At 34.9% G+C, this 13,263-nt stretch overlaps 1 protein-coding gene across 2 annotated transcripts in view; it reads right to left on the bottom strand.

The window, feature by feature from the left end:
- The window catches only part of NRDC (nardilysin convertase), an 85,318-nt gene that overhangs the window by 12,090 nt on the left and 59,965 nt on the right, over window positions 1-13,263 (bottom strand). For both annotated transcript variants that reach the window (XM_045548039.1, XM_045548040.1), the window contains 9 exons: window positions 12,928-13,005; window positions 11,453-11,573; window positions 11,313-11,371; window positions 10,977-11,031; window positions 5,892-5,996; window positions 4,145-4,268; window positions 3,532-3,618; window positions 1,647-1,766; window positions 16-67 (listed from right to left, as the gene is read on the bottom strand). In XM_045548039.1, the coding sequence (XP_045403995.1) occupies window positions 16-67; window positions 1,647-1,766; window positions 3,532-3,618; window positions 4,145-4,268; window positions 5,892-5,996; window positions 10,977-11,031; window positions 11,313-11,371; window positions 11,453-11,573; window positions 12,928-13,005 (801 nt within the window). The remainder of the gene's footprint in view (window positions 1-15; window positions 68-1,646; window positions 1,767-3,531; window positions 3,619-4,144; window positions 4,269-5,891; window positions 5,997-10,976; window positions 11,032-11,312; window positions 11,372-11,452; window positions 11,574-12,927; window positions 13,006-13,263) is intronic.

The raw sequence follows: 13,263 nt of genomic DNA, 5'->3' as shown, positions 1-13,263 counted from the left end.
GAACAATTAGCTTACTTTGCTGCAGACTTCTGTATCAATGGTGAAATTAGATGGAAACGTATATATGCTGAAAGAAAAAAAGACCACAGATAAAATACAGAAGGCTAGAGGCCTAAAATATTTTACACATCTGCTATTTTCCTCTAGTATTTTTTTTAAATTCTGAAATAAACTACTAATTCTTAAATTCTCATTAAATTTTTATTCTTAAAGGTCTTTAAAAAGTAATATTTAGCATTCCAAATAAGGTGTCCCAAAAGGCACACTTTAATCTGTGGGAAGACCATATATATAGACAGATAACACAGAGAGGCCTATGATATATTCGTATTTACCAATAGCTTCAGTAAGGAAAAATGTCTAGAAGTATATATGTTAAGAACATTAAAGGAACAACCCCAATGTTCACAAAAAGTTACAGCAGAGCCTTTCCAAGGAAGCTGAATAAATTTTAAGAATATTTTTAGAAACTCATAAGCTATTCAAAAAAAAATTATGGAAACATCTTTCCAATAAACTCAAGAATCTCACAGAGCTACAGTATAGTTGTGTTTGAAGTTCAGAATATGGGTTAAATGGCACATGAGAGCAACCAGACTATGATTCGAAGTTGCTTCAGTAAATTCTTATACCACGCACAAGAACAGAACATAAAAAAGCAACATAGTGCAGGGCATGGTAGCTCACACCTGTAATCCTAGCACTCTGGGAGGCTGAGGCAGGAGGATTACTTGAGCTCAGGAGTTCGAGACCAGCCTAAGCAAGAGTGAGACCCTGTCTCTACTAAAAAACAAAATAGAAAAAATTAGCTGGGCAACTAAAAATAGAAGAAAAAAAAAATTAGCTGCGCGTGGAGTGTGCACCTGTAGTCCCAGTTACTTGGGAGGCTTAGGCAGGACGATTGCTTGAGCCCAGGAGTTTGAGGTTGCTGTGAGCTAGGCTAATGCCATGGCACTCTAGCCCAGGCAACAGTGTGAGACTGTCTCAAAAACAAACAAAAAGAAAAAACAAAAAAAAGCAACATAGTTAGGGCCCCAATGTTAAAGACAAGGACTTTAGAGTCCATTTCAGCCTCTTTGATGCTAAAAAAAAAACTAGTAGACGAAGGCAAATGGGGAAGATTTCACATTTGTAATGCTAGACTAGGCTATTGTTTGTGTTTAAGAATAATTTCCTTCATACACTCTTACTCTCTTTTTAAAAATAATATTCAAATACCACTACCAATTCCTGAAGATGGTCAAACACCTGGTTCTGCTTTAACTAAAAGAAAAATATCTAAAAATAATTTCGTTCTAGGCCAAAACTTTTATTTCCTGGAAACTGGAGATGTCCATAATGATTTCTGTGACAGCATAGGAACACATGAATCTGGTAGATAAACCTGGAAAAGATCTTCAAATGGAAGGGGAAGGTGACAAACATAGGAAAAAAAAGGTTGCTATAGAGAAAGATTTGTTTTACTTATTTTGTTCCTTTGGGGGAGGGGGGGTAAGGGAGCTTCAAAATGGCTTCCTAGAGGCACCTGGTACTCCCCTCCTGCACAAAGAAGCAAAACACCAAGCAGATAATCACATGTTGAATAGAGCATCTATGAGAGAACGCTGGAATTCTGCAGGAAAGTGAAAGGAAGGAGAACATTTTACCTTTAGGGATTTTGAATTTGTTGTCTTTCTTATACCACAGGCAACCTTGTGGAGTATTCACAATTTTAACAGGGTATTCTGTTTCAGGGCAATCAAAAGCCTTCAACGTGAACTCCGTGGCTAACAAAAGAAAAGATTAATAATTCATTAAGTATTTCAACAGGATTCCTGGCAATCTGTTGCTGGCTTCAGAAGTCTAAGTAACTTTTCTTTGTGGCAAAAAGAAGCCAAATTCAAATACTGAAGTAAAATAACTTAGTAGAACACTACTGAAAACTATCTTGGCCTTAAACTAAATGAACTCTGAAGATCTGTAATATCTTAAGAGTTCATTCTGATTTCTACACATTCTGCTTCATTCCCTTTCTCAAACTGTGAGAGGGACCATTGGTTAGGACAGGTATAGAATGTCTTTTACCAACCTAATGAACATTTGAAAAGTTACAAAATAGTTCTGCTCAAACAAAGTCAAACCTGTCCTTTCATTTAATGAAAACATTGTTTCATCAACATGTAGGTGAGAAACAGATAATATAAGAAAACTGAAAATAAAAAAAGTACTTGCTATTACTTATTAAAAAGAACTAGGTTGTTCAGGTTATTTAAAGTTCAAGATATGGAACTGAATTGTCTAAAACACACAATACTTTTTTTAAAAGGCTTATTTTTATTTTTGATCTAATTGAGGTGAGAGTCACATAACATAAAATTAACTATTTTACAGTGAACAATTCAAGGGCATTATTACACTCACAATGTTGTACAACTGCCACTTCTATCTAGTTCCAAATCACTTTCACCACCCTAAAAGGAAACCTCTTAATCATTAAGGAGTTGTTCACCATTACTCATTCCCCTCACCTCCTAGCAACCATCAGTGTTCTATCTCTATGGATTTACCTATTCTGAATATTTCATATAAATGGACTCATGAAATATGGGACCTTTTGTGTCTTGCTTCTTTCACTTGGCATGATGTTTACAAGGTTCATCCACATTATAGCATGTTATGAAAACTTTATTTTCTTAAATGATTAAGTAATATTCTAAACTTTATACTACAATTTGTTTATCCATTCATCCACAAAGAAGGGATGAACATTTGGGCTATTTTGATCTTTTGGGTATTCTGAATAATGCTGTATGAACATGCATGTACACAGATTTGTCTGAGTACCTGTTTTCAGTTCTTTTGGGTATACACCGAGGATTGGGAATTGCAGGGAAATATGATGTTCTGAGTAAATTATAGTTATAAACAACTGTAAGATTTTTGCCCTGGGATCAGCGGTTTTCAATTTGTTTTTCCGCAACTCACTGTTAGAAATATGCTTTCCATTCCAAGCTATCAGACAGATAAACACATATATACCTATCTGGAACAAAAGTGCTTAAAATAACACTCTTTGTACATGCAAAGGAACATTTTACTATTTTCTATTCTAATTGTTTTTTAATGCTTTCTCAGCTCATTACACTGACCTTACAACCCATTACATTGATTTAACAACCTTCTAATGGGTTGCAACCTACAATTTGAAAACAACAGAACAACCTGACAAGATAATGACAATTCCTAAGGGGACTGATGTGAAAGAATCAGTTATAATACACACAAAAAAGCATAAACTTCAGAGAATCCTAAGATCTGTGTTTAAGTCCTGGTTCCTCCATTCATTAACTAAATAGTCTTGGATAGTCATTTTGCTTTTTTGAGCCTCAGTTTTGAATTTGGAAAAGAAAATAGTAATGCCCACCCCAGAATATTATTGGAAATCTCAAATATGAACTCATATGGTACTTTGTAAAACATAATATACTATACAGGTGCTATTTGTTTTTAGTACATGGATAGATTATGTATAATGATTGCTATTTTACTGACCTATATACTTGTTTTCAGCTGGAAGATGAAGATCTTGATTTAATTCAAAATTACTCTTCCACAGTTCAGCCCAAGAGTTTTCAACATCTGTAGAGAGGAAATACAAATTGATGTAATAAACAATGCAATGTTCAGAATTCTCTTAATAACAAACCAGTCATCAACTGGCCTTTACATATCAACTCTCCTTTCTCAGGAAAATTGTGAATCTTGATGCTCAAAGTGTGGTCCCCGTAGCACTGGCATCACCTGGGGTACTGTCAGAAATGCAGAATCTGAGGCCCTACCCAGACCCACTGAGTCAAAATCTGTATTTTAATAATATCTTCAGGTGATACAAATGCACACTGAAGTCTGAGAAGCACTTTTCTAAAAAGAACGCAAAACTTTGCCCCCAAAATACCAAAACAGGATTTTTAACTAGCTAATAAGTATAAACATAGCAGAAAATAGCTTCCTCCAAAGTAGTATAAGTAATTTTCATTTCAAAGTGAACTGTCAAAAAATTATACTTCTTCCCCCCACAAGAACTATCAGAAAAATAATTAGAGAATAAAAATTACCAGGTAAGTCAGATATACCTAAAAGTAGGACAATTGTTAAAATATTTTACCTTCTATACTATACTGAGTCCCAAACCATTTCTCCTTGAGGTCACATTTTCCCTCATTAGCACCAGACAGTAGAACAAGATTTGCTTTTTGAGGAACTAGCTGATTAAGGGCTTCCGCAATGACCTAATAAAGGGGGGAAGAGAGGAAAGAGACACACACATGGCAATTTTAACCTAATATATCTCCATTAAAAAGGCAAATTCATATTGTTAGATACCTCCAAAATCCTAGCATCTTGATGCTCTTAAAAATATTTATCTACGTTGGTTACATGGTCATGAATTAAAAAAAAAATACATACTTATCTACAGTCCACGAACACCCTGATTAACAAAGCTTCATTAGTTTATCAATATTGTTTCAAAAACTTTTTTTCAATTTTATTGAGATATAATTGACAAATATCAGATATGTTTCTTGATAATGCTTTAAACAGTGTTCATCTCAAATGCTACATATCCTACATATTAACAGCACTAGCAGAAAAAACAGCTATTGTTTACTAAGCTTTTACTCTGTGCAAGGCAGTATTTAACATCCGTTGTTTCACTGAGTCCTAAAAACAATCCTAAGGTATACCCATTTACAGAAAATAACCTCAGCTTCAGAAGTTAAAGATTAATTAATTTGCTCAGATTAAAGATTATATTATAATTTGTACAGAACAATACAGTTAGAAGTGGCAAAGTGGAGTTCTAACCAAGTTTGTAGATGATTCCAAAGATTATCCTCTTAATAGTTATGTTTTATACCACTTTGTATCCAAGAATCAGTAAAATAATGGCAATGTAAGGCCTCCTTCCGTAATCCTCCAGCTATGATAAGGATTAAACACAGGATATTATGAGTTGGTTTGGAAACCTAACTACCATCGAAATACCATTTCTTTGAGAAAAAAACAACAAATCGTGGTTCAGAAAAAAACACACAGGCCTCTAGGCACAACCATCCTAAGGAGATGGCAGGAATGTGTGGTTGTTACTTCCTCCTTTACCTTTTCCCATCCTCTTTAAAAATTAATAGTTTTAGAATACCCATTGCTAAAGTTTTTCAATCTCAGCATTATTAAACATCTTGGGCCAGATAATTCTTTGTTGTGGAATCCTGTCTTCTGCATCATAGGATATTTAGCAGCATCTCTGATTTCTATCCACTAGATCCCAGGAGCACCACACCCCACCCCCACCCCTGAACTGTGACAACCAAAATGTCTCTAGACATTGACAAATATCCCTTGGAGGGCAAAACCACCCTGGTTGACAACCATTATCCTATATGAAGCAAAATGACTTATTCCCCTGACCAACTTTTTACTTGTATATAATATTATCCATAAGTCAAATGTTTCTAATTCAGAGAATTTTATATTTTTCTTGTAAATATTTTTAAAATAATTAAAAATTTAATTGCGCTGACCCCAATTTAATTAAAAGATAAGCAAAACAACTCTTTAAGTATGTTTAGCAACTAAACCATATAATTCTTAGGAATCACTTTAACTATTTTAACAGATGTTTCAATACTTCAAAAACTATAACAATACAGTACCTAAAAAGACTTAGATTTTCTCCTCTTATATTAAAACATAATCATGAGAAATTGTCCACAAAACTATCGATATTTCTTCTGTTTAAATGAACAAAAATCCTAAGTTTTCTCTATTCCCACAGTTCTTAAGTACATCTCCATACTTTCTCACGCTCCTCTTTGCCTAATAGTAAGTTTTAGAAGTGAAAACCTCCTTACCTCTGGCTTGTATTCAAAAAGAAGCTGATCTCCGGTGAGAAAGTCCTGCAATGGATACAGTTGCATGTTTTCACACATGTTTTCCACGTACTCAACTGGATCTGTCTGTAAAGAGGTAAAATTATTTCATACCAGAACTTCTCCATTATTATCCTCAATTTGCCACAACAAACACTTTCTTTTTTTTTTAAACAAGGAAACCAAAGCTTCTAAACAAATATAACCAGGTATAATTGCAGCTTAAGAATCTGATGCTCAGAATTCCAAGAAAATATAGCTAGAGCTACTACCTTAAGGAGCTTAAATGCACACCTCTTGTGTGTTGGGTACACATGCTGAGCCCTACAACCCATTAGGTTCCAGTAATGTCACAGCCTCTTCATAAAAGCAATTACCACATTGAACTGTAAATGCTTATTTACCACATGATTGTGAGGTCAATAAAGACAGGGGATCTATTGCCAGGGCACTATCACCTAAAAACTATTTGTAAGCATGAATCAAATCAATGTAGAAATAAAAATGAGTGTCATCAGATAAAAGTCATATCAATCAGTATATTATCTCAATTTAAAACTGAAAGAATGACCCCAAGTTCTCTGATCTATGAAATGGGAATACTTTTCCAGAGGAAAGCAATCAATTCAAGTATTTACTGAGCATCCAGATACACAGAATATTAGAAATGATAGGTCTTTCAGATACCAAGAGGGTTCCATTCCCATGTTTACAATGAGGAAATATACTCAGATTGATTAGATGACTTGCCCAAGATCACACAGTAACTAAATGACAGGCAGAGTAGACACTAGAACTCTGGCCTCCTAACATATCCACACACTCTTCCTAAAACACCACACTGCCCAGTTCTTCACTAGACAATATGGGATGTTTCTCATCTAATGGAAGACAGAACAAAGGTGAAGGTTACTATTTGTGAAGGGGAAATGAGACAGGTATACATCAACTTAGAGACAATAGGTATATGTTATCTACTACATTTTCGTATAAAAATAGAATAAAGAAAAAGTAAGGAAAGATTTACTGTTAACTCCCCCTCTTTCTGGAACCATTATTAAACCATCAAAGTGGCTAGTCACTAAAGTGCCATCATTATTGTTTAAGATGACTCCTCCCTCCCTGTTCTCATGTTTTTAACCAGTTATTTGCACTAGCCACTTACTTCTAAGTTAACTGCTCTAATCAGTATAGCATAAAACTGAGTGATTCACAGGTATTTCCTACGAGAAAGCACCAAGGACCCTGGCTGAAAGCAGATCTTTGAAGCCAAAGGAATAGAGAAGGTATTGGAGGAAAACACTTAAATATTATCCTTTAAATTTTTCTTTTTCTTTCTTTTTTTTTGAGACAGAGTCTCACTCTATTGCCCTGACTAGAGTGCCATGGCATCAGCCTAGCTCACAGCAACCTCAAACTCCTGGGCTCAAGCAATCCTGCTGCCTCAGCCTCCCAAGTAGCTGGGACTACATGCATGCGCCACCATGCCCAGCTAATTTTTTCTATATATTTTTAGTTGTCTGGTTAATTTCTTTCTATTTTTTAGTAGAGGCGGGATCTCGCTCTTGCTCAGGCTGGTCTCGAACTCCTGACCTCAAGCGATCCTCACGCCTCGGCCTCCCAGAGTGCTAGGATTACAGGTGTGAGCCACTGCGCCTGGCCTACCCTTTAAATTTTTTAAAGATAAAATTCACATACCATGAAATTCACCCTCTTAAAGTGTACAATTCGGTGGTTTTTAGTATATTCACAAAGTTGTGCAACCACAACCACTATCTAGTTCCAGGACACTTTCATCACCCCAAAAGGAAACCTCACACCCATTATGCAGTTGCCCCCCATTATTCATTCCCCACAGCTCCTGACAGCCATCAGTGTTTTCTGTGTCTCCATGAATTTACCAATTCTGGGCATTTCACATAAGTGAATTCATAAAATATGTGACCTTTTGTGTCTGGCTTCTTTCATTTAGCATTACATTTTCAAGGTTCATCCATGCTGTAGCATGAATCACTCTTTTTTATCGCTGATTAATATTCTATAATATGCACATTCTACATTTTATTTCTCCATTCATCAGTTTATGGACATGTGGGTTGTTTCCACTTTTTGGCTATAATGAATAATGCTGCTATGATGGTACAAGTTTTTGTGTGGACAAATGTTTTTAATTCTCTTGGGTATATACCTTAAGAGTGGAATTGCTGGCTCATATGGTAACTCTATGTTTAGCTTCTTAAGAAACTGACCAACTGTTTACCAAAACAGCTGTACCATTTACTGTTCCCACTAGCAATATACAAAGGGTTCCAATTTTTCATATCCTTTCCAATATTTGTTAATGTCTACCTTTTAATTTTTTTGTCTACTATAAACTCTCACTGGCTTCCACTATTAATTGTTACATTATTGGTCCTGTTTTTCCTCTTACAGAAAAGTACTTAATTAAACAAAATAGCTTTTCTCATCATACTTTAGTTCAAACAGTTGATTTATAAGACACACCTTGTCCAAATTACTGTGTGAAATTAAAAAAAATTTTTTTAATTTCTTAATTGAAAAAATGGTTTGAAAGGGCATTCCTATATGCCTTTATCAATGAAGGCTAGAAAAAAGTCTGAAGAGATGACATCCCAACTTTAAGACAGAGATATAGAAAACTAAAAACAGAAACAATCCAACCTCTTAATCTAGCAGTTCATGCAGACAAAAAGGTCTATTTTGTTCTGATGTTGCATTGGTTAGGTTTTACTCTAAGATATTTTAGACTCATGTTTTTAACTCAAGACAAATATTCATAAATATTGCCAAAGATGAAAAAAAATGAGGAGCTACAAAATGAGGAAATGGCAATAAAAAGATAACTTGAAATGTCTTGCTAAGAAGGAGCTAGAGAAGCAAAGTGAAAATGTCATTTACTCCTGTGGTCCCCAAACCCCTCCAGCCGTGGACTGGTACCTATCTGTGGCCTGTTAGGGACCAGGGCACAGAGTTCTACCCCTACACCAGCCCTGGGTCCCCCCACTCCCATCCCCTACCATGGAAAAATTGTTGTCCATGAAACTTAGGAACATGGGTCGGGGGGCAGCAAGTGAAGCTTCATCTGTATTTACAGCAGCTCCCCATCACTCCCATCAGCACCAGAGCTCTGTCCCGACCCCCTCCATGAAAAAACTATCTTCCATGAAACCGATCCCTGGTGCCAAAACAGTTAGGGACCACTGATTTACTCAACCAATGTTAAAAAGCTGATCCCAGGAAAAAGGAATTTAGGTATCACTTGTAGCTGTAGTCTACAATTCTCACTCCCACTCCTTCCCTGCCATAGTTCTGGCTCACATGTTGCGCCACAGCCAAGGAAGAGACTGAACAAAACCACTCCTGGTAAGGAGGATGGCAGGACTTGTGAGTTCTGAGCATATCGATCTATTTATAGAGAGGAGCGTCTATAGGACCCTCTAATGGCCAACAGGAGCCAAAGCAGCCTATTTTCTATTTTCATAGAATAAGATTTTTATTTCAAACGACTTCTTTTTAAGCATATAAAGCAGATTATTACACAGGTGTCAACAGCAACTGGAAACTTACAGTTTTTGTGACCTTGCCCTTAGGTACTTAAGTCTTCCCTACTTATAATTACTATTTAGGGAATAGTCTCTGGTGATGATCCCAAAAGCCAGCTTTCAAGATATCCTATGAACTGGTTGTAAATCAGGGGCTCTTAAATCTAGAGCCCATACACATCCCCTACAAGGTGTCAGTGGACAAGTTCAGGGGGATCTATGAATTTGGTTTTAAAGAAATTACATATTTATTTTCACTAATCTCTAATTTAGCCTTTTTTATCAATTATGAAACATAGGTAACAAACCATAGTAGTATTATCAATATCTATGGCTATCATCAATAGAAATCACAATACAGTTATTGCTAATAATCGTAAAACATCATTTATATTCGTTGTACTTAAAAATTATAATTATTAGACCTACAACTAGATCTTGTCATTTAATATATTGAGACATTTATTGCTATTTTTACTATTTTGAGCACTTTATTTCAATATTCTTTTATTTTATGCATTTAAAAACACTATTCTATGGACTATATATTAACTAACAGTATTGTTTCAATGTTAAATTTCCCAACTGTGACAACTGTATTGAGGTTATGCAAAAGAATGCCTTTGCAGCACATACATGCTAAAAAACATTTAAAGTATCATGATATCTGTAATTAGTTCTCAAATGGTTCAGGAAAAAAAATATATACATACACTCACATATAAGGAGGTGAGTACTTGTACACAATTGGTGAATCTAGGTGAGGGATATACCAGTAATCATTGTACTACCATGACAGTTTTTCTGAAAGTTTAAAAAGTTGAGAGGATGAAGTATCATTCTGAGGAGGAGTCCACAGGATTCAATAGACTTCCAAAGGGATCCAAGGCACAAAAGGGGTTAAAACATAAACCTATGCTTTTAAAGGCCTTATATGATACCTTCCTTTTATATACCCTTATGCTACAGATACACAGGATCATTAAATTTTTCACAATACCCCAGAGTGCCTCACTTATCTGTCTCCCATTGCCTAGAATGTAACCAAACCTTATCCAAACCTCATTTTCTGATGCAAAACTCGATTCAAATTTTCTACATCCACAAAGCCTTCCCTGATCAAGGAAAATGAACTATAAATTACCTTACAGAATGTCTTCACAATATTTGAATTCCCAAAATATCAAATACCATACCAAGCTCTCCCTGAACATTTATTGAAGAGACAGACAAGACAGATGGATGACTACATAGACAAACTGATCATCACACTTACATGATCTCTGTTATCTGCCTAAATCCTCTTGCTGTTACTCAGTATAAATACTCAAAAACCAAGAGTTAATTTTAAACTTCAAGGACATCTTCAAGGACATCTTGAAACTCCCATGACAGAGACTGGCAGAATTAAAACTCCAGTGACACTTTCAAAAAGAGGAACAATGTCCACACCAATTTCAACTTGATCACAGATAGCATTCAAAAAGAATTTGACTCCCAGTACCTGTTCTTGGTAATGAAATTCATTATCCTCAATTTTCTGAATGTCCTCAAAAATTCTGTGAAAGACAAAACTATAGTTAGAAGATACATTAAACTTTCTCATTAGAATCATCAAGAACAAAAGAGAAGCATACAAATAAAGGGGTTGGCCACATAAACGTAAAACCTTAATGTACAATCACATATAAAGAGATAAGGATATGGAGCTGGTAAAGGAAACAGAGTAGGAAATGCCTGGAAAACCATCAAGGCAGGACTAAAGCATGTCCATTGGCAGTATGAAGGCTAACATGTATTAGGATTGACTCCTGGCCTCACTCTAAGAAATATTTATTACCTTTTTTCTGGGCCTAGCTTCTGTAGCATTTTTAAATACTGGAAGACAGTATGAGCAACCTAAAAACAAAATATCAGATTAGTCTTTCACATAAATTGATATGTACATAAAAGAAAAACAACTCCAATTTAATTATTTACCTCATAGAAATGTTCATAACCCTCATCAGTCAATGTAATAGAAATGCTGAACACCGAATAAGTAGAATTTTGCTCAAACCCTGTCTCACCATTTCCACCAAACAGTGCAAGAGCCCAGCACCTACAGTTGGGGAAAAATTAATCCAATCAATGCCTGTGGATTAATGGTCTACAAACACATCAAATTAACAAAATAGATAGGCTTTCTATGTAAAATTTGGGAACCTCAGCATTTTATGTAAACATGTAATTTCCAACAGTAAGTTTAAAAGTACAAATTTTAAAAGCACAAGGCCTCCTAAGGAATTATACTACATTTAGGAAATTATCAGAAGGAAATAATAGCAGTCTTTATTTGTTTAATGAAAACAGTGACAGACATTGCAATATAGTAAAACATCAACAGTTTTATGAAGCCAAAGCAATCCTTATTGAAGAGAACAGCACAAAATATTAAAATTATGGTTGCTGGGAGGCACTTCACTTACCATTTTTAACCTGTCTCCTAGGAGAAGCCTTAAAAACACTTCAAAAATATATCCCCACTTAGAATGTCAAGTCAGCTCTTTGAGATTGTCAGCTAGCCTAACATAGGTTGTCTAAAAATGAAGCAATGAGACTGTATCTTTTTCTGACTAGAATAATCCTGACAACCTAAAATAAGGGGGGAGGATGCCAGAATAAAGAGTATGAAATTCTAATAAAGTTCAGTAAGGGAGAAAGACTGTGCACATCTCAAAGCATATTACATATACTGTGAAAGGTATATGTATCCAATATCATTCACTTATTCTATCCTGTTACAACTGCCCTCTCAGCTTTCCTTGAATGTTCTAGTATACACCAATATCTTAAAGTACTTATTTAAATTTCTCATCTACCTTTCCATTCCAAACTAATCAGCCTACAGAAAAATCAAACAAGGAATTACCTTAATGTCCTAGTCTTTATTTTAAAGTTATATTTCTATTCTTTGGCTATAGGTGACTTAAACAAGTGCTTAAATGCAATAGAAAACATTCTGCTAATATAGTTGCATGAACTATCCACAGTCCCACATACTTATTATGATTTATCTGCCCAGTGAAATTTTCATTAAAGTCCACCTTTGGGGTTGGAAAGCCCAGAGATTCATAGCATTTAAATAACTGACTTCCTTACTATTCAGTAAAATCCAAATTCTTGATTAGAACTAGCCCTTTTATGTAATTCTGGAATCTATTAGTTTCATTTATAGTTTTTTAAGTTTTGTGTATAATTACTTTCAACATGGGCTAAAGGGTAGCTTGCAAGGGAATATACAAATATAATATAGCCATTAAGATAATCTAGATTATTCAGATAACTATAATTAAGCATGAAACCTAATTCTAAGTTTCCTAGCAGCTAAAGTGAAAGAATCTGTTATATAACACTTATTGTCTATTATTTTTCAGAGATTGCTACACTGAAATACTTATTAATTGAATACTTGCTTTTTTCTAAGGTAAGAAAGGATGCTGCCTTTGCCTTCATGTCCAACCAGCCAGGAGATATAATGAAGCGGCTTCACCCTTAAAATAAAATTTTAAGGTCAGAAATTAAAAAAGTCAAAATACAAATACACTAGAAAATCTTACCTCTAAGACTACAATATTTGAGAATATAAAGTTATTCTCCCATTAATCTAACATGAAATTGCAATTAATTTAATAGCAGCAAGATAAAAACAGAGACTATGGTAAAATTTAACAACTTCATCTGAAATCACTGTTAAGGCTACTACTTTTTCTCCTGGACACCAAACTTACCTCCTTTCATGATAAAATCTT

The sequence above is a fragment of the Lemur catta genome, chromosome 3 (assembly GCF_020740605.2).
Source record: "Lemur catta isolate mLemCat1 chromosome 3, mLemCat1.pri, whole genome shotgun sequence".
NCBI classification, from domain to species: domain Eukaryota; kingdom Metazoa; phylum Chordata; class Mammalia; order Primates; family Lemuridae; genus Lemur; species Lemur catta.
Note: the sequence above shows the minus strand (reverse complement) of the source record. Positions and strands in the feature narration are given on the sequence as shown.